The sequence below is a fragment of the Nomascus leucogenys genome, chromosome 5 (assembly GCF_006542625.1).
Source record: "Nomascus leucogenys isolate Asia chromosome 5, Asia_NLE_v1, whole genome shotgun sequence".
In the NCBI taxonomy this organism is placed as follows: domain Eukaryota; kingdom Metazoa; phylum Chordata; class Mammalia; order Primates; family Hylobatidae; genus Nomascus; species Nomascus leucogenys.
The window spans coordinates 138741006-138761388 of NC_044385.1; the positions used below are offsets into that span (position 1 = coordinate 138741006).

A 20383-nucleotide genomic window follows, 5' to 3' on the forward strand; every position below is an offset into this window, starting at 1 on the left:
GAGACTCCAACCCTGGCTTTACACAAGTGTGTGAGTCACTCTTCTCTTTAGGACTGCTGAGGAATTTTTCAGAAACAAAAACTAGCAAAAAAATTGCTGGCTACACAATCTAAAGTTCATATAACTTTTCACGACTTTCTACTTGAGACATACTAAGATTCACACTTCATGGTGCAATGGAGGGCACAAATATATATGAAAAACAAAAGTTCTATGAATCAATATTTGCACTTTTTTTTGGTATGATATGCTAGCCCCAACCCATTAACTGGTTTCATAACACATTAACAGGCTACAACATACAGTGTGAGAAACACCACTCTATGTAGAGAGAAGAGGCCCCCTGGGCCTTGGCCAGAACTACGCAGTATGAAGGACTGGGAGTGGCAAAAATCCGGTCTGGAAATAGAAGCACACGAAGAGTTCTTATGTTATGCTAAGAATTCAAGATTTTATTAGACTACTGGTAGATTTTAGGGAGAGGAGTGACAGGATCTGATTTTAAGAAGATGGCTCTGGTGTGTGTACACAAAGTGGGGGTGTGAGATTGAATATGGGGATCGGACAGCAGCTCTTACAACAGTCCCTACAGCGCCAAGGCCAAGCACACAGGCTGAGCAGAGTGAAGAGAGTGAAGGACCCCAGGGGCCCGCTGGACACAGAAAGTGACAGAGGAGTTTGGGGGATCCAGTTCCGGAGGAGCGCTGGGAACTGGAGAAAACGCTGGCGTTTATTTACTGTGCTCCACTTCTCTCTTTTTTGAGGGAAGTGCCAAGAGGTGAGAGGAGGGTGTGCAGACAGCAAGACGACCAACGGGGCCCTGCAGATTCTGGGGACCACCCCAGGCAAAGGATGGCAGTAAGAAGGGAACTCTTGTGTGGCAGATGGCCGGCTTGCCCATCTCATGTTGTCCTAACAACCCTAAGAGGTAACTGCTACTAGGATCTCAATGGTACAAACAAGGGAAAAGGCAAAAAGGTTCTTGGCCAAGGTAGCACAAACAATGAGAAAAAATGTCAGAAAGCAACGAGCAATACAGAACCTAAGAGCCAGAGAGGCCAAAGCAAGACATGCAAATACGGGAACATCTGACCGAGAGTCACCAACATGGTCCCTCACTGCAGAAGGACTAAAGGCAAAAAGCAAAATGCAAGGAAAGGCGACCAAGGGAGCAGCAAGCACCATGGGGAGCCGTAACCAAGGACCACGCAAGAGAGAAATCTTTAAACACGAGACACCCTCCTCCTTCCCACCTCCATCTCAATGCCAGCCCGAGCTTCTACCGTGTACATACTGGGCCACACTGGCAACTGGTTACGTCCCCTCTTGGTTCCTATCTATCGATTCCTATTGAATCAACATGGCCATTAAGGATAAAAAAGGGCAGGACACAAAAGCAAGCCTGGATGGCGCCCCCTACAAATGAGTTCTGAAACAAAGCGAGTGCCGGACACGCGTGGGAAAGACGCGCACGGGACCTTGGCAGTGGTCCACCAGGGCCGCAAGGGTCTTCAGTCGTATTTTGGGATCATAGGTCCAAACCAGGAGGCGCCGAAGTGTTAAACTACTCTCAAGTCCCAAATTCACACCCTGGTCATCCTCTAGTTGTAGCTAAAAAACAATAAAGATAGAAATGTTTAAGTACAAGTAACTACATAGATCACACTTCTTAACCTACATCACGTGAATATAAGAAAATGATTATACTCATAAAAATGAAGCCAAAGTCCCCTTTAAAAAAAAACAGTATTTTTAAGCTACCTTTAACTGGTAGAACCCCGAAAATTGGCAATTAACTGGCTCTAGGCTACACTGAAACTTGATATTCAAACCTTACAAATAATATTATGAAAAATATTGCTGTCTTTTAAAAGTAATGTATGTAGGAACTTAAACATTCTATATAGCTTCAATTTTGTAACACTTTGAATCATGAAGAAATAAGAATAAAAATAAAATATTTACCTGAGAATGTAAAACAGAGAGCAATCGATAGTATTCTCTGAGTTCCTGGTGCAAGGCAGCACAAAAGCTCTGTTTGGAGGAGAAATATAATTAAAGCACGACACACTCATTACACATTGACTGATTTTAAGTAGAAAGGTATAATGCTTTTAGATAAAGTTCAGGTGGGCTGCTACAAGATTTAAATTCAGGTTTTGTCAATAATCTTCTAATCATCTTAATCACCACAATATATATTTTAATAACATGAGAAAAGTGTTGTTCCTTAGTACAAAAAGCAGGAACTTTGCAGAAGAGGAATGGAAAAAAAATATATGGTATAGTTTTCATGAAGTGTAGTGACTTTAGAGAATGATCCTTTAAGATTATATCCCCTGTAGATCTAATTAAACTAAAGAGCTTCTGCACGGCAAAAGAACCATCAGAATGAACAGGCAACCTATAGAATGGGAGAAAATTTTTGTAATCTACCCATCTGACAAAGGGCTAATATCCAGAATCTACAAAGAATTCAAATTTGCAAGAAAAAATCAAACAACCCCATCAAAAAGTGGGCAAAGGATATGAACAGACACTTCTCAAAAGAAGACATTTATGCAGCCAACAGACACATGAAAAAACGCTCATCATCACTGGCCATCAGAGAAATGCAAATCAAAACCACAATGAGATACCATCTCACACCAGTTAAAATAGTGATCATTAAAAAGTCAGGAAACAACAGGTGCTGGAGAGGATGTGGAGAAATAGGAACACTTTTACACTGTTGGTGGGACTGTAAACTAGTTCAACCATTGTGGAAGACAGTGTGGTTATTCCTCAAGGATCTAGAACTAGAAATACCATTTGACCCAGCCATCCCATTACTGGGCATATACCCAGAGGATTATAAATCATGCTGCTATAAAGACACATGCACATGTATGTTTACTGTGGCACTATTCACAATAGCAAAGACTTGGAACCAACTCAAATGTCCATCAATGATAGACTGGATTAAGAAAATGTGGCACATATACACCATGGAATACTATGCAGCCATAAAAAAGGATGAGTTCATGTCCTTTGTAGGGACATGGATGAAGCTGGAAACCATCATTCTGAGCAAACTATTCCAAGGACAGAAAACCAAACACAGCATGTTCTCACTCATAGGTGGGAATTGAACAGTGAGAACACTTGGACACAGGGTGGGGAACTTGGACACTGGGGCCTGTCGTGGGGTGGGGGGAGGGGGGAGGGACAGCATTGGGAGATATACCTAATGTAAATGACGAGTTAACGGGTGCAGCAAACCAACATGGCACATGTATACATATGTAACAAACCTGCACGTTGTGCACATGTACCCTAGAACTTAGGGTATAATAATAAAAAAAAATTAATTAAAAAAAGTTTATATCCCCTGTAAATATTCAGGGTTAAAATGTAATTTTCTTTCATGCTCTTAATTAACAAAATTTAAAAATTGGCAGCTCAATGCCAATCCTCCTAATTTTTGTTCTGTTTACACTGCTTGTCCTTCTGATCCCTATTAGTAGTAAGAACTTTTCCACACATCTCCAATCTTAAATACTGAAAGGAGGCCAGGCGCGGTAGCTCACGCCTGTAATCTCAGCACTTTGGGAGGCCAAGGCAGGCGGATCACAAGGTCAGGAGATCGAGACCATCCTGACTAACACGGTGAGACCCCGTCTCTACTAAAAATACAAAAAATTAGCCGGGCGTAGTGGCAGGCACCTGTGGTCCCAGCTACTCGGGAGGCTGAGGCAGGAGAATGGTGTGAACCCGGGAGGTGGAGCTTGCAGTGAGCCGAGACCGCGCCACTGCACTCCAGCCTGGGCGACAGAGCGAGACTCTGTCTCAAAAAAAGAAAAAGAAAAAAATACTGAAAGGAGTCAGGTCAAAACAACAGAAGCTAGAAGAGGCACCCTCATACACCTGCATCCAGTCCTGTGGCAAGAGCCTTCAGGGATGAACTGTGGGATGTAACTCCACGATGCTTGGGGGCAGCTCTGCTTTTCAAGGAGCCTACAGCAGAAGCAGCCTGCAAGGGATAAACCTGTGTTCTTTCTCATTCAGTTTTATCCAGCAAAACTCATCAAAAAAAATTTTTTTTAAAAAATTATTTTTCAAACTTGTTTTCTTTAAGTAAATATGTAGGTTGCATACCTTTCTGTGTATTTTTAAAATATATCAGCAGTCACCTATAGGTGTATTTTACTGCATTTATGGTTTTTGGACTAAGACAAATGTAAACATTTTCAAGTTTGAAAATGAACATAAAACATACTAATTTTGTAGACACAAAAGGACACGTCAAAAGTGAGGTGCGCAAGAAGAAAAGTCCTAGAGTCTGGAATGAGACAGACCAGGGGGTAAAAATCCAGGGCTCCCGCTGGAGGTACTGCCACGCGTCAGCCCCCGACGGTATGAACCTCTCGGCTCCATCTACATAGGGAGGAAGAATAAATGCGGTAACGTAGGGCAAGCGCCTGGCACAGGGTGGGCACAAAGGTGCTTACTAAACCATAGGTCAGTTTTCTTAGGTAATATTTACAGAGAAAACGACAGGGAATCTGCTCAGGCACAGCAACACTCTTTACCAAAACTCCATCCCAGCCCCAGGGCAGGAGGGCAGACACACAAACACATCAAAGCTTTTAAAAACCTGCTGAAATATGCGGCCAGGCACGGTGGCTCACACCTGTAATCCCAGCACTTTGGGAGGCCGAGGCGGGCAGATCATGAGGTCAGGAGACCGTAGACCATCCTGGCTAACACAGTGAAACCCTGTCTCTATTAAAAATACAAAATATTAGCCAGGCATGGTGGCGGGTGACTGTAATTCCAGCTACTTGGGAGGCTGAGGCAGGAGAATGGCGTGAACCTGGGAGGCGGAGCTTGCAGTGAGCCGAGATTGCGCCACTGCACTCCAGCCTGGGTGACAGAGCAAGACGACTCCATCTCAAAAAAAAAAAAGAACAAAAACAAAACCTGCTGGAATAACCAAATCATTATCCATCATGTAGAATCTAAGTATTTATATACAGGTGTATGTGAGTCAGCTTCTGAGAAGTCTACAACCAGAAGAGTGGAAGTGCAGGCAGAGCGTGGCAGCGCCACATACACTCAAAGGGAAAAGGCCTGTGGTTAGCAGAGGCTGTTTCCACCTTGGTTCATTAAATGCACATGTAAGTTTCACACTTACAAAACAGTATCTTCATTCATATATGATTTTGCTCCATTTGGTATGTCTACAGCCAGGACACCTCCAAGGTTAATTGGGGGCACTGGTAATACTGACACAGGACACAAATTATGCAAGGCATAAATTAGGGCACACGGTCACCCCACTGAGAGCACACGCTGGCTCTTCAAACAAGATAAACCATCACTCCTTCAGCAACTGGATGGCACAGAGCAATGACTTCAAACAGCAGGAAATGGAAGTAGAACAGAGACAGCTTTGGAACAGAGTGACACGTCACACCCTGGTCCATACCTGCCATCTACTAGTCAGGGCATCTTGGTCAAACCAATTAAACTTGCTGAGGTTCAATTTTCACATCTGCAAAATGGGGACAATTAATGCTTGCCCTGATCATTTTAGAAGGCTGCTATGATAATCAATAAGGAGAAAGGAGATAAAAGAAGAGGCTCTAAATTCCAGTACTATAAACAGCAGTCGCCAGCCTTTTTGGCACCAGGGACTGGTTTTGTGGAAGACATTTTTTCCATGGACCAGGGTGGGATGGGGGGGCAGGGTGGTTTTGGGATAAAACTGTTCCCACCTCAGATAATCAGACATTAGATTCTCATAAGAAGCACGCAACCTAGATCCCTTGAATGCGTGGTTCACAACAGGGATCACGCTCCTATGAAACTAATACCGTCACTGATTCGACAGGAGGCAGAGCTCAGGCAGTCATGCCTGCTCGCCCTCCACTCACCTCCTGCTGTGCGGCCCAGTTCCTAACAGGCCACGAACCAGTACCGGTCCACAGCCCAGGAACTGGGGACCCCTGCTATAAAACATAATATGATACTACTATAGTGATGATCAATCCATCTCCTGGAATAAAATACCTACATAATGGTTTAGTTATCCTGTACTGATTTTGTGTGTGTGAGTTTTGCTTCACGTCTATCAAGCTGACTAGGACCTATCAGTGACACTTGCACAAGATGCTGATATAAACCCAGACATGATAAAACACTCCCTTTGGGAAAAGGGACAGGGACTCTAAAATTACAGCTGGCTGCTGAGGGGACGGCCCATCAGTCCCACCTGCCTTGAGAAAGAGCCAGCTCACTCCTATCTCCCCTTGCAATGAGGGAGAGTGGTGGCTGGTCATCAAGCAATTCACTAGACTGGCAAACAGAACAGCAAACAGTGGTAGACTGGGAAGCAGCATCTTTATACACATTCTCTCCCCACCTTCACAATCCTGGAGGTAATCACTACTCCGCTCTATGCAGGAAGAAACTTATGGCCATCAGAAGATAACCTGTGCAAGATGACACGACCATTAAAGGAGAAGCCCAAACTGGAACCTGGGCTGCCTCGCTTCAAAGCTCAAAGTGTGACGCCTACTCAGCAGCCACGCTGCCACAGCACACTCCTCCCCACTAGCCATGCTCCTCCCCACCAGCTACGCTCTTCCGAACCAGCCACACTCCTCCCCACCAGCTATGCTCCTCCCCACCAGCCACGCTCTTCCCCATCAGCCATGCTCCTACTCACCAGCCACACTCCTGCCCACCAGCCACGCTCCTACCCACCAGCCACGCTCCTACCCCGCAGCCACGCTCCTACTCACCAGCCACACTCCTGCCCACCAGCCACACTCCTGCCCACCAGCCACGCTCCTACCCACCAGCCACGCTCCTACCCCGCAGCCACGCTCCTACTCACCAGCCACCCTCCTACCCACCAGCCACACTGCCGTAAGTCCTGTGCTATGCTGGGCTTATAGTACACAGTTGTTTTGTGAATCAATAATTTTTGGAGATTTCATTGGCAGTAATTACTGCCCAATAATCAACCTATGGACAAGACCACAGGCTGCTTAGCCACGAAGAAGGGCTGGACAGTGGAGATGCCACGGCTCCTGTCAACTGCCCCATCAGCCTCCAGCAGGAGAAGCAGCAGCAGCTCCCTCCCAACCATGCACTGTGCCATCGGCAGTGCCCACCCAGGGCTGTCCAGACAGCCATAGCCAGGATTCCCATCTCCAGCTTCGGCAGTGTTCCCAAATCCTGCCTCACCGCGCTGCCTGGGAATCACGCAGCTGGGAGTGTCCCGTTGGCAGGCCCCGTCCAAGCAGGGCCCCTCCTCCACCTTCTGAAAGAGGCAGCAGCAGCTGGGCAGGGCCCCCTTCAAGCGTTTGTAATCGGGCAATGCCAGCTCCCATGGCCAGCTCTGTCTCACCATTTTCTCTGTATTTTACAGTCCTCCAGCAGTTCCTGAGCCAACCTGCTATATTCAACGTCCTCATCAGCACCTACTGTGGTTTCTACTTTCTTGAGTGGACACTGACAGTTGACTCTCAAAGTTGCTTTACTTGGAAAGAGCCTTAGGAGGAGCTATTCACAGTAAGATTTCAACTAGAGTAAGTGTTTCCCAAAGTGCGCGGCATCCCAGCATCCTAGGAACCATGAACACACCTGCCCGACAAGTCCGAATGAGCGGTCCAGGCTCCTCTGGTCCGTGTATCTTCTGATTTTATTATGCAACCATCCCAACTCAGAGAGCCTGACTGCTGTGTCTCTCAAAGACCTACTTAGATTTGCCTAAAAAGTAAATATATCAAATGTTAAACATTAAAAATCAATACTAGAGTTTTAATTAGTATTTTTCTCAAGCACTTATACTTTTAATATTATAGTCCTTAGGCTTCAAGACATAAAAGTTAAAACTAAGATCCCATCACTAAAGGGAAGGAAAGCGTCAAGTGACAGCGTGATGGAGAGCACCTCAAAGGGCATGGTGAGCTCATTTTACACCACCCTGCAGTTGGCCTGCAGTGTGGCAGAGAAGGTCTGTGATCTCGGTCGCGCTGTGAAAGGGCTAAGAGCCACAGTGTGACCCACACCACGAGAAATGGGCATGGTAAAGGCAGGTTATGGAAAAAGGAAACAAAAGTGGGTAAAGGCCCCTGACCTGGAATCCTGCATCAATGCCAAAGGTGCCAAGGGACCTCTGTCCCCTGGGTGCCTCAGCCATCACACAGCAGGATGCAGAAAGCGGCTATGGGGCAGCCCCATCAGTAGATGCGAGGAAAGGAGGCACACTACATTAATCACAAAGGGTCCCCATAACAAAAGTGAACGAGCCACAATGGACAGAAATAGAAACCAGGATTCCACAGTGCAATTTCACCTCACACCCAATTCGCAAAACCCCAGTACCACTTTATCAATCAACAGCCATGACATGTTTTTTCTTTCTGAATATTTTAACTTGGATTTTATGTTACCGTACCTTTCCTTCTACTTTGTAACAATTTTCAGTGTTGTTCATTTTGATGTTTTTGCCATCTATGCCCTGAAAGACGTACAAAATGTCCCTTACCAGAGCTGCTTCTGTAATTTCCATAGTACCTGCAAAATCATTTTTTAAAGAGAGTAATTACTAGACAATACATTTTAAGAGACAATAGATATTATGATGCAATTAGCTTCAGATTAGGTATTTGCCACCCTGATGAAATTTACTAACTCAGTAAATAAGCTCAAGATGAAAAAGAGAGTATGAGGTTAGAAAGAAACAAGGCGAGTCTCAGTCTAGAGGCTGGCCTGCTGTGCCATGAACGCACGCTGTCAAACACGACATGAGTCTGCAGCTGTGGACAGAGGCTAGACGCGGGAGCCACACACAGGGACAGGCGGAGTGGGGCAGATGGTGGAGACTGCTGCGGGAGGCTAATACTGTGCCAGGATGTCCTCCAGCTCTCAGATGCTCCTCACCTTTGCATTCTACACAAGGACAGGTACAGGTAACATCCAGAGCCATTTCAGAATCAGCAGATTATGAGCCAACAGGGAAGCCCAATCCTCTGTTTTCAGGACATTCATGTTTCAAACGCTGCTAACTGTAGTGTTCTCAAGAAAGAAACTCAAGCTTCTTTTTGGAATCTAGCAGGGCTTTAAAACCCTCCATGAGGTATTCATCTCACCATTGAGTAATTCCTCAATGACTCTCTTTGACGTGCCAGGCACTGTGCTGAGCACTGGCACCATAAGTGAAAAGACATAGCCCCTCTGTGGACTTAAGACTTTGGTGGAAGAAGGTGACTTTTACTAGGGGGCCTAACCCAGCCTTAAAGACTTTCCCAGGGAGAACAGCAGGATGAAAACAGACAGGGAGAATGTGATGAGGAACAGCAAAGACGAGAGATGTGGAGGGAGGAGGCCACATGGACAAGTAGCCAAAAAGCAGACTGTGCTGGGAGGAAAAAGCCCAGGTGGCCTGGGGTGAAAAGCCAAACTCCCCAAGGCGCCGCAGACCACCACGGACTCTGGACTTCATCATAAGAACAAGAAAAAAACCATTAAAAGGTTTGAGGTGGGGCTCCTGGGCCGTACAAGGCCAAATTCCAAATGTTCACAGAAAAGCTGTATAAACATAGATCCTTACTCACCACCCGTATCCCCTTCTCTCCTGGACCTTGTCATGTTGCGAGACACAGCACTGGGGACACCTTTTGAGGTAGTGGCTTGTGAAGAAGGCTGATTTGCAGTTAAAGTCCATGCAAGTCGTGACCCCAACTGCTGTCGAAGGCAATCTCCTACTCCCGAAGCTTGATGAGACTGCCTAAAAAAAGAAACACGTATTATCTTTTAATAGGCTATTCACTAAAGAGACAAAAGTGTCCCTAGAAATTTCTCTTATATTACTATCATGAATTACAAAAATTTATAAATTTTTGTAAATCTGGTATAGCTGATACTATGACTTTACCCTAACCGAATATATCAATAACAGACAGTCCCAAGTCCCTTGAACTTGGCCAAGCCTCCTTGCGACCCTTGGCCTAGCGTTCGGACCCAACACAACAGTGGAAAAATCATCTTACTGCTACCTTACAATATGTATTTCTTACCATTAATATCAAAATCTATTTGGCTTTTCTTTATAAACATATAACATACCTTACCCACCCCATAACCACTTTGAAATTCTCTTATTTTAACTTCAAAATCAACAACTCTCATTCACTCCCCATGTACTGAGCAGAGGAATCGAGTCACTGTGACACTGCCCCAGGCGCCTGGCCTCACCTGTCTTCAGCCTTCAGGGTGCTCACTATGAAAAGAAACTGCAATTTTCAATTAACTGCTAACATATACAAACGTATAAAATCTAAGGCAAATGCATACTCAAGGTCAAGATGGCTTGTCAGCAATTTTGAGACTATGCCATTGTTTTTTTGAAAAATGTAAGAACCTCATAGCTGATTTCCAATAGCATCAGTTTTGACAGCTGCAACAAAAATATGACTCCCTGGGACTGCCAAACACAAAAATGAGAACCTCAGCTGCACTACAGTTTCCAGGTGCCAGAGCTTGGATTTAGTACTGGTGCAATATTGGAGGGTGGGGGGTTATCCATAATCCACTCATGAAGTAAGGAGAACAGGAAAGAACTAAAACAGTTCCTATTTTACTCCATTTTCATCAGGAAAGAAGTCAACAACATTCACTAAAACTATGTCTTTGGGCATAGTTCTAAATTTAAGAGGATGATTCTAAAAGACTTTCAGTTCGAAGTTCTCTGTACAGATTTTTAATAGGATAATAATTCAAACTCTGAGGTATAAATGAGAATGTCAATTGATTCTTTTAGCTGGAACTTAAATTCTAGATTAAATGTGTCAAGTTCTGTTTTTAAATGCTTTGCGTTTTCTTTATAGAACACTAGACCCCATTGGTAATCCATATGTATAGAACACACATTCTGTTTTCGTGTATCTTGAACATAATTGTATAAATCACAAAATGATTTATAATTCTATTACACTCACATGGAAAACACCATTTATTTGATGCTAAATCCTTGGTCACTGTTTTTCTGGAAAAATATCTACTTTATGATAATCCACTTTAATGCGATTTCCAGGAACCAACTATGGCAAAAGGCAAAGACACCTGTTTATCTACATATAGGAAGAATGTGTAATTAAAAACAAAGAAAAACAAAGTTCCATCCATGAATGACAATGGCGCCTACTTGATTCTCAGCTGTAAATCCTGTATCTCCTGAAAACATGCTTTGACCACATACATAACACCTTCGCTGTGCATTCCTGCATTTCATCATCTTAATTCATATGCACTAAAATGTCACAATCCTTAAAGACCTCAGCACTTGAGGAAAGTTCAACCTTATTTTATTTTACTTAACAATTTACTAAAGAACCCAATGAGGAGAAAAACATACATCAATGAAGAGGCCACCATTCCCTAAGGAAAACTCTGAGCACACAGTCAGAGGGCCTCCAGGTGAAGGGCTTTGCACAGGGTACTTCAACCTCCTTCGTGATGGGCACTTCAGTGACAGGTGAGAGCTGGCCAGAACTTTACAGCCAGCTCTGTCGATTACAAAGGGGAAAGAACTCCTACTGTAGCATAGCTCTGACGAGGAGTAACACTCGGAGATGGAGTGCATCGGACACAGTGCCCAGAACACTGTCTGGCACGTATGAGGCCCCACTGATACTGTGGGTGAACATCAATGTCTGGTTAACAGCCTGCAGGCGTCTCTGTTTCTAACACATAGAGAATCTGTACACGTCGGCGTGGCCTTACCCTGGGAGGAGAGATTGTGGCGCAGGTGCAGGGCCACTGAGGGCACACAGGCCGATACTGCTGATGCCACTGCTGCCCACGCTGCCGGAGCTCTGGGCTGACTGGGCACTCCGATCCTGGTAGCTCAGGGGAAGGGTCTGAGGCCTGGCATAGTAGTAAGGGGTTGAGTGGGCATCTCTTGGTAAGGCCTGAGCAAATAACGTAGCATAGCTAGAAACCTGAAAAGAGAAACACACTAAGAGCAGAGACAGGAAATTACAGAACTGTCTTCCCAAACCTAAAAAGGTCATTTATATTCAGATTTTCCTTCTATTTCTGTTACTGGATTTGGATTCCATACTTTATTAAACAATAAATTAGATGTTATGCTTTTGAAATATGCCTAAACTGATAAAGTTTTAGAAAATTTTCCGAACTCCAACAACTACTACATCATCTGATAACTAAACACTCATTCTGATCCAAGCAAACTGAAACTTAAATAATTTTTTAAAGTTAGGCATTATTAAAGAATGATTGTCCTCCATATATTCATATCTATATGGTTTACATGTATATTAATATATAATGATTGCCCTCCATATATTCATATCTATATGGTTTACATGTATATTAATATATAATGATTGCTCAGACGAAGCCTTTAGCAATAGACAGAACTCTTTCCCCCACACGCTTCAACCTCTTTGCACTCCACGTCTCTGGTGGGGACTTTATTATACCAGACTCTGGGGCACAGAGCACCGGAATCACTCTGACATACTGCAGGGGACAGACACCGAACCCGGTGATAACAGGGTTTCACTGGCACAAAAGTAAAGAATGCTCACAACTGAGAGCATGAAAAACTCCTAAAGCATCTTCTAGTTCGTAAAGAATTACCTATCAGTGCTGATATTAGTAACTTCACAAAGTAAACATTTTGAAAACTAACCATTTATTCTCTATTTAATCACCCATTGTTATGTCTGAATAACAAAATTCTGAAAAACATTATCAGGAAACTGCACACTGACTAAAAATGTCCTTAAAAAGAAAAAGGAAAAGAAATCTCTTGACCTTCCATGACCAGACAAGCTTGTTGCTTTCCTAGCATTATTTTCTTAGCTGCAGAAGCCATTTGCTCTCAAAGTCGGCCAGGGTGTCCCGACAGACACGAAGCTGCAAAGGCAAAGCCACTTACCTTGCTTGGCTGCCTGCGTGGGTCCTCACTGAGGCTCAGCAAGAGGTAGAGTATTGACCATTTATTTTTCAAAACTCCCTGTTTGGAAAAAAGTTAATATTAAAAGAACGATTTTATACTACTCTCCAGCCTTATTTTCCTCTTTCCTGAACTATATTTCCAAACTAGAAATGCATTTTAAAATTCACATAGTAACGTCAAATCTAACAGTTCATAAGTATTTTCAACAGTGCCACCCATCCGAAGGCGGAAGCAAGTGTTCTCATGCAACCAACAACCTTGGGTCTTTCCTTCCCTTATTAACTAGCTCTAACAAGAAAAGTTTTTAAGTTACCTTATTCCTGAATAACAGTATCGTCTCCCCTGAAATAATTCTTATAATGTCCCCAAAACCGTAATTATGAGACAAAGCCATCATAAAAATATGTGAATTATTTTGTCCTTTATCAACATCCCATTTAAGCCACAAGCACAAGTTAGTCTCAGCATCAAGTGTACCTAAAGTCAAGATGTAGGTCTGGGCCGGGAACAGGGGTTCACACCTGTCATCCCAGCACTTTGGGAGGCCAAAGCAGGTGGACCACTTGAGGTTAGGAGTTCGAGACCAGCCTGGCCAACGTGGCGAAACCCCAATCTCTACTAAAAACACAAAATTAGCCAGGTGTGGTATCATGCACCTGTAGTCCCAGCTACTCAGGAGGCTGAGACATGAGAATCGCTTGAACCTGGGAAGCGGAGGTTGCAGTGAGCGGAGATCGCACCACTGCAATCCATCCTGGGAGACAGAGCAAGACTCCATCTCAAAAAAAAAAAAAGTGGGTCTGAAGCACTTAGCTGTCAAGATAACCAACCCACAGGTTTCTATGCAAGGGTTATCATACAGATTTCATTAATTTCCAATTGTGTATCACACCAGTCTGATTTGCAAACAATAGCAGCCAAACCTCAGTATACTCTATTCAGACAGCCTTACCTTTTGCATGCACATGTAAGTACCTTTATTTACACAACAAATTACGGGATGATTGCTTATATTGTGTAAATTCTCCATTATATAAAACATTCTCTGAAAGTTTCTTTTAAAAGTAAGCTCATCCCAGGTATTTAAATTACTGTCTAACTTTAAAAAATTGGTTGGCATAGGCTTTTTCAGAAACTCAACTAATCCCCAGCCAGGGCCACAAGGATAAGAAACAGACCCAGCCCTGATGGAGTGTGTCTCATCACAGCCAACTGACAAGTGGGCAGATGCAATGTGACAAATGGCACTTCACAGCTCACGAAACAGCTCCTGGAGGAGACTCGAGTCTCCTAGAAAGATGGACTGTGCAGAGGGAGGGACAGGAACAGTGAACACAGCAACCTGACAAAGGCCAGGAGTCAGGAGGGAAGCTGACATCGGAATGAGGCCTCCACGCTGCACCAAGAAACTTGGATTTGGAAGTAAAGACAACAGCAGGAAGCCTGCGAAAGACATCCTGGGCAGAGGCACCATCACCGCACAAGTGACGAACTGGCTGGAGGGGACAACATGAGAGGAAGACCGCTGTCATCTGGAGGGAGATGCAAGCAGCTGAATGCAATGCAGTGAGCCGAGTGTGTGCTCAGGCATGTGTCCCTGGCGAGTCCCTGCAAGCCAGCATCAGGGGCCCGTGAGGCTCAGGCACTCAGGCCCAGGACCAAGGAGCCAAGCTGCCGCCAACCTTTAGCTCTTTCCACACATTAAATCCTGTCATCGTCACAACCACACTATGACAGGGCTTATTCTCTTCATGCCATAAATGAGAGAACAAAGGACAGCAAATCCAAATAACTCACCCAAATCACAGAGCTACATGCAGGGTTCACACCCAGGTCTGCCCAACTCCAAAAAGGACAAACGAGAGATATAGCTGGGGAGTCAAGATGACACTCAGGTTCTCGTGGGGGTCAAGATCAATGGTGCTGTCATTCATCAAAAGAGAGAACACAGAAGAAAGAGCAGGCAGCGTGCAGGTGGATGCGAATGGACGCCCAGAGGGGTGGAACAAGGCGCAACACTTCCTTCAGCTCAGAGGATGCCAAGTTGTGAGTCCCTGTGGGAGTTTCCAGGAAGTCTCTGAGTGAAATGACCAGTAGATGAAGGGAAAGACGGCAGGAAATGTTCTAGCTTTGCACTAAGAAACTGCTAGGTTAAAAATCTCAGATTTTATTTTAGCAAAGATATATCTGAGGGTGAAGGGTGGAGAAATTTCAAAAATGAACAAAATTATGCATCAAAAACTTAGCAAGTGACATAAAGGAGGAGGCAGCATTTTTTAACTATAAAACACCCAGGATGTCTTCAGTCTGCTGAAGACCTTTGATACGAATGCGTGGATGGAAACGGGGAAACCACAAGAGATGGTGAGGCAGTCTGGGAACACCAACAGCAACACCACCAGCCAGGAGCCACTATGGGAACACCGCCAGCCAGGACCCACTAGGGAACACCACCAGCCAGAAGCCACTAATGACCCTGAGACCAGAGGGATCAGGCTGGAGATAGCAGCTGCAGGGTCCAGGAGGGCCCAACACAGGGCAGGGCCTGCCCTCAGGAGCTGTGGACACAGCTACGCCACTGACAAACAGCTGCCCAGCAGCAGGGGAGATGACAGTTTAGTGTCACCCCTCTCCCAACTCCGGGCTCACCCTGGAGCTTAAGCCAGCTCCAGCTGAAGCCAACCGGGAGACACACAGCGAGAGGCCAGGAGTATAATCTGCCAGGCCTAGAGAGCACAGAGTGGGCAGGAGTGGGTAGAGGAGAGATCTGGCAGAGGAAACCAGATCATTCCCACCACTCTGGCAGTACAGATGCTTTTAACCATCCGAAACCACTTCAGACCTTCCACCTCAGACTCTGAAACCACAGGACCGCAAGTTCAGATACAAAACTTCTAAAACTGTGCGCAAACTGAATTGTACGTGAAGAAAGTCTTATCGGGACATGGTAAGATCTAGAGGAACACCAAATAAACATCTTTGCAAAGAAGCTGTTTAGTGCTCAGCACAAGAGCTGATCTCAGCTTTCCCAGCACTGCCATACCAGAACACCCCACATCAACAGGCCACCACCTACCATGCCGCCACAGCACCTGCACACTGTTCCCTGCCCTCGAGGCCTCAGCCCTGCCCGGGGAGTCCAGCTGCACAATGTTCTAGTTCTACTCCCCTCATAAGCCACCCTCCCCCCTCGGCCTTTCCTGCTCAGCCATGCTTCAGACCCAGCTCAGGAGCACCACGGCACTCTACTCCCATCTCCACGTCAACCTGGACCCTCCTTCCACTCCGGACTCCTTCCTCTAGGTCTAACAACAACAAGAACATTCGACTGAACCTTTGACCTTTCGTCCCTATGGTCTGCACAGCACACCCACATATGGGGCCCTAAGACAAGATAAAAAATTAGGATCAACAACCTTCACACTTCTGCGGAGCCATTTTTAGCAAAATGATGGAATGGCTACTAACCTGAATCAACTATTCTACTTTGTTTAATCGTTGGTCTTATACTATTTATTTCCTAGTATTTTTCATCATGTTTCAGTCATGCAATGAAAAAGCCAAGCAAGTCAGTTTTGGGGGCGAGCCCTAGGGAGCGTGCCACTATTTAAAACATGATATTTAGGAATAAACATTCAGAGCTCCAAACAAAATTTTGGAAAACCATTTTAAGTCACAAAGTGTCTAAATATGGCTGGGCGCGGTGGCTCACGCCTGTAATTCCAGCACTTTGGGAGGCCGAGACGGGCAGATCACGAAGTCAGGAGATCAAGACCATCCTGGCTAACACGGTGAAACCCCGTCTCTACTAAAAATACAAAAAAAAAAAAAATTAGCCAGGCGTGTTGGTGGGCGCCTGTAGTCCCAGCTACTTGGGAGGCTGAGGCAGGAGAACGGCATGAACCCAGGAGGCGGAGCTTGCAGTGAGCCCAGATCGCGCCACTGTACTCCAGCCTGGGGCACAGAGTGAGACTCCACCTCAAAAAAAAAAAAAGTGTCTAAATATGTTTTTATCCAATGCTAATATTAACAAATACAACAGCTTTTACTAGATGAAATCTCCCTTTGGGGATCTTGGTAAGCCTAAGAATCTGGAGAAATATGGTATCCAATAAGCAAATCTTTTTAACAGTGTGTAGAAAATGGTTTTAAAAATGGAGAAAGATTTAAGAAAAGCAAATGATACAGCAGTTTGAAATAATTTGCCTGGAAATGAATGGACAAAAAAGGTTCCTATTTCTTACTCTGTAAACATTACTAACATAATATCGCAAATATTATGGAAAAAAGCATGCTTAAAACAGTGAATCCAAGTCAAAACAATTAAGGAATCAAAATGGGCAGCAAATGAAGTAAGCTTGTTTCAAGAGCACAATATAACAGAGGAAGACTCAAAATAAAAGAGTTTAATTACTAGCAGCAGTAGGCCTGACTCAATCATTTTCACAGTGTAACACTAACAGTATTTGTTGCACAAAGCACTAAACCTCTCTAGATTCACTTTCTTCTCCATAAAAGGAAAGAAAGCTGGATGAACTAAATTCCTTTATAGGCAGAAATCACAAAAATCTCACCCTATGATTCAATTAATGTATTGGTATACAGGCTGCCAAAATCTTTTATCAAAATACAAGGCTGGGCTTGGTGGCATGCACCTGTAGTCCCAGCTACTTGGGAGGCCCAGGCAGGAGGATTGCTTGAGCCCAGGAGTTCGAGACCAGCCTGGGGAACACAGCGAAGCCACATCTCAAAAGAAAAAAAAGGTTAGAAAAATCATTCATTTTCAAGTATCAATATCCAACCACATTCAAAATCAATTTTTTCATTATTCACTACGGCAGTACAAATTATGACCCAAAGAATAAAGTTTATCAGTTAGATAAAGTTTAGCTATTATATGAAGATAAGTCAAGACTTGTACCAATGTGCTTCCTCCCAGCAGTGTAATTAAGCGACTACAACACAAACTCACAAATTCTGTTGACTTTCCCAGTGCAGCTTCATTCATCTTTATAAGCAATTTAGAATTGAATCCAGCTAAAACTTCTAATACTGAAGCTCACACAAAAAAAGCAAATGCTATCTATAATTAAAAGCAATTACCAATTATAGAAAAGTTTAATATACCACAAAAAACATTCAAAGGTTCCTATACCACTCATCATATCCTCAACAATGAGTGCAATGACTTCCAGAATTCTGCACCATACCTGTGAATGAAGTTTTCTGTGGAGTTCTGAAAATGCAGCAGCATCTGCTTCTCTTCGTTGTCGAATAACTGAAAAGACAGAAAGAAAATAAGCGTGGTAATTACAAACACCAAAATTCATTTTCATGATACTATTTCACCTACAATAACATAACTCACAAGTGATGAATTCAGAGTCAAAAGTCACTGTCAAATTACATGACGAGCAACTTTTAAGCTCTATGAATCTGATCAATTCATCTAACCTCCCTGACATTTATAGTGTATGGAAAATATTAGGCTGGGATCAAAGAGTTTATCTGAAAATTAGGTAAAGTAATAGAAATAATGGGATTACTTACAGTCCACCTATAAATATTAATAAACAGTAAGGAAAACTATGATCACTGTAACCAGTTAACAGTGGTCACCCAGAGGTAGAGATGGAAAGTGAAAATATTAGGAATCCTGAATCCAAGGGCAGTAAGTACAATATTCATGGTCATTCATTCCACTTGGAAACTACATTATCCTAAACATTTTTGTTAAGATACACAGCAGGCTGGGTATGGTGGCTCATGCCTGTAATCCCAGCACTTTTAGGAGACCGAGACGGGCAGATCACAAGGTCAGGAGATCGAGACCATCCTGGCTAACACGGTGAAACCCAGTCTCTACTACAAAATACAAAAAATTAGCTGGGTGTGGTGGCGGGCGCCTGTAGTCCCAGCCACTCGGGAGGCTGAGGCAGGTGAATGGTGTGAACCCAGGAGGCAGAGCTTGCAGTGAGCCGAGGTTGCGCCACTGCACTCCAGCCTGGGCGACAGAGCGAGACTCTGTCTCAAAAAAAAAAAAAAAAAAAAAGATACACAGCAATGTTTCATCTTGCTTTAGTATTAAATGTCATAATCAATTACTGTTTCAAAATAAAATTCAAAATAGCTTATTAATTTTCATCCACCAATTCATTTGATTAACAAATGTCTCTGGCTATTCCAGCTACACTTACAAATTATCTGAAAGCAGTTGCAGCGAATGAGAAGTTCATTCTATGTTCTGTTCCATGAAGGAGGAGAAGCTGCAGTTGTATTAGGTTCCCTGGGGTAAGAGAACTCACTTTGCTCACATTTACAACACTGCAAACATCACCTGTGCACAGGTGCCTCTCAAAGAAGCCGTTACACCCACTAGAAAGGTGCCACTTTCAAAGGCTAACTTATAACTTCAATACTCTCTAATGAACCTTTGTATTTATCCCATTTTAGTAGTGTGACTTTATAAAAAGCTCATCAGCCAATCACATTTAGCATTAAATGTTCTAATTCGTCTGTACGAAGATAATGACTGACTTTACAGCCAACCCCACATTCTTCAGCTAAAAAAGGATCTTGGTATGAAGCACATACCAGAGATTACATAATCTAATCGTAACTATACATTCAACTCTTCCTATATGGAAAAGGAAAGCTATCTTAAAATATACTATGTAAAGTGCATTAAACAAAATGAATGCAATTAAAATTTAATATAATTTACTGTATTTACAACATATAAATAGACTCCAAATACAACCATGAAATCAAGCAAGTGATGCTCTTTCTATAGAATGAGATTGGCATTAATTCATACATGCACTACAGCCACAGCACAATAAAATAAGAATAAAAATGAACACATAGTATTTACAAATAAGTGATGTTTCTCTATTAAATTGATTCTCTATTAAATTATAACACATCTCCGGTTACAATGTACCCCACCTGCCAGTGTGGAAAATGTTGTCACACATGATCACTTTTGCAATTTGTTTCAATATAAAACATACTAGCACTTTATATTTGAGGTCGGTTATATCAAATGGAAAATTAACTTTTCTGTATTATTCCAGAGAGCAGAGCACCTGAGTCAGTCAATACACAACATGCCTTAATCTCAAAACACAACACCCACAGGAAACACAACTCTACATTGTTGCAGTTTTCTTCTTTAAAAGGAAAATCCCAGATTCCCTTGAATATCCACTGCAACAATGTAGCTGTCAGTTCTTTATGAATTTAAACAAACTTTATTTTTAGCTACTATGACACACCTATAGTAGTATGTTTAAATATGTGTAATATGCTCACCATGAGGCCATGAAATGTAACTTTGTAAAGGAAATGGTCTGTTTATCACAGTACCTAATTGTTGGAGTCCTCAGTAATCATCTAAAA

At 43.5% G+C, this 20383-nt stretch overlaps 1 protein-coding gene across 2 annotated transcripts in view; it reads right to left on the reverse strand.

The window, feature by feature from the left end:
* TUBGCP3 (tubulin gamma complex associated protein 3) overlaps positions 1-20383 on the reverse strand; it is a 94030-nt gene that overhangs the window by 57052 nt on the left and 16595 nt on the right. For both annotated transcript variants that reach the window (XR_004030216.1, XM_030813711.1), the window contains exons 3-10: positions 18193-18260; positions 12962-13039; positions 11779-11996; positions 9612-9784; positions 8453-8571; positions 7636-7761; positions 1966-2034; positions 1479-1611 (exon numbers count right to left, since the gene is read on the reverse strand). Coding sequence is in view for 1 of the 2 variants with exons in the window: in XM_030813711.1 (XP_030669571.1) it covers positions 1479-1611; positions 1966-2034; positions 7636-7761; positions 8453-8571; positions 9612-9784; positions 11779-11996; positions 12962-13039; positions 18193-18260 (984 nt within the window). In the remaining variant the exon portion in view is untranslated. The remainder of the gene's footprint in view (positions 1-1478; positions 1612-1965; positions 2035-7635; positions 7762-8452; positions 8572-9611; positions 9785-11778; positions 11997-12961; positions 13040-18192; positions 18261-20383) is intronic.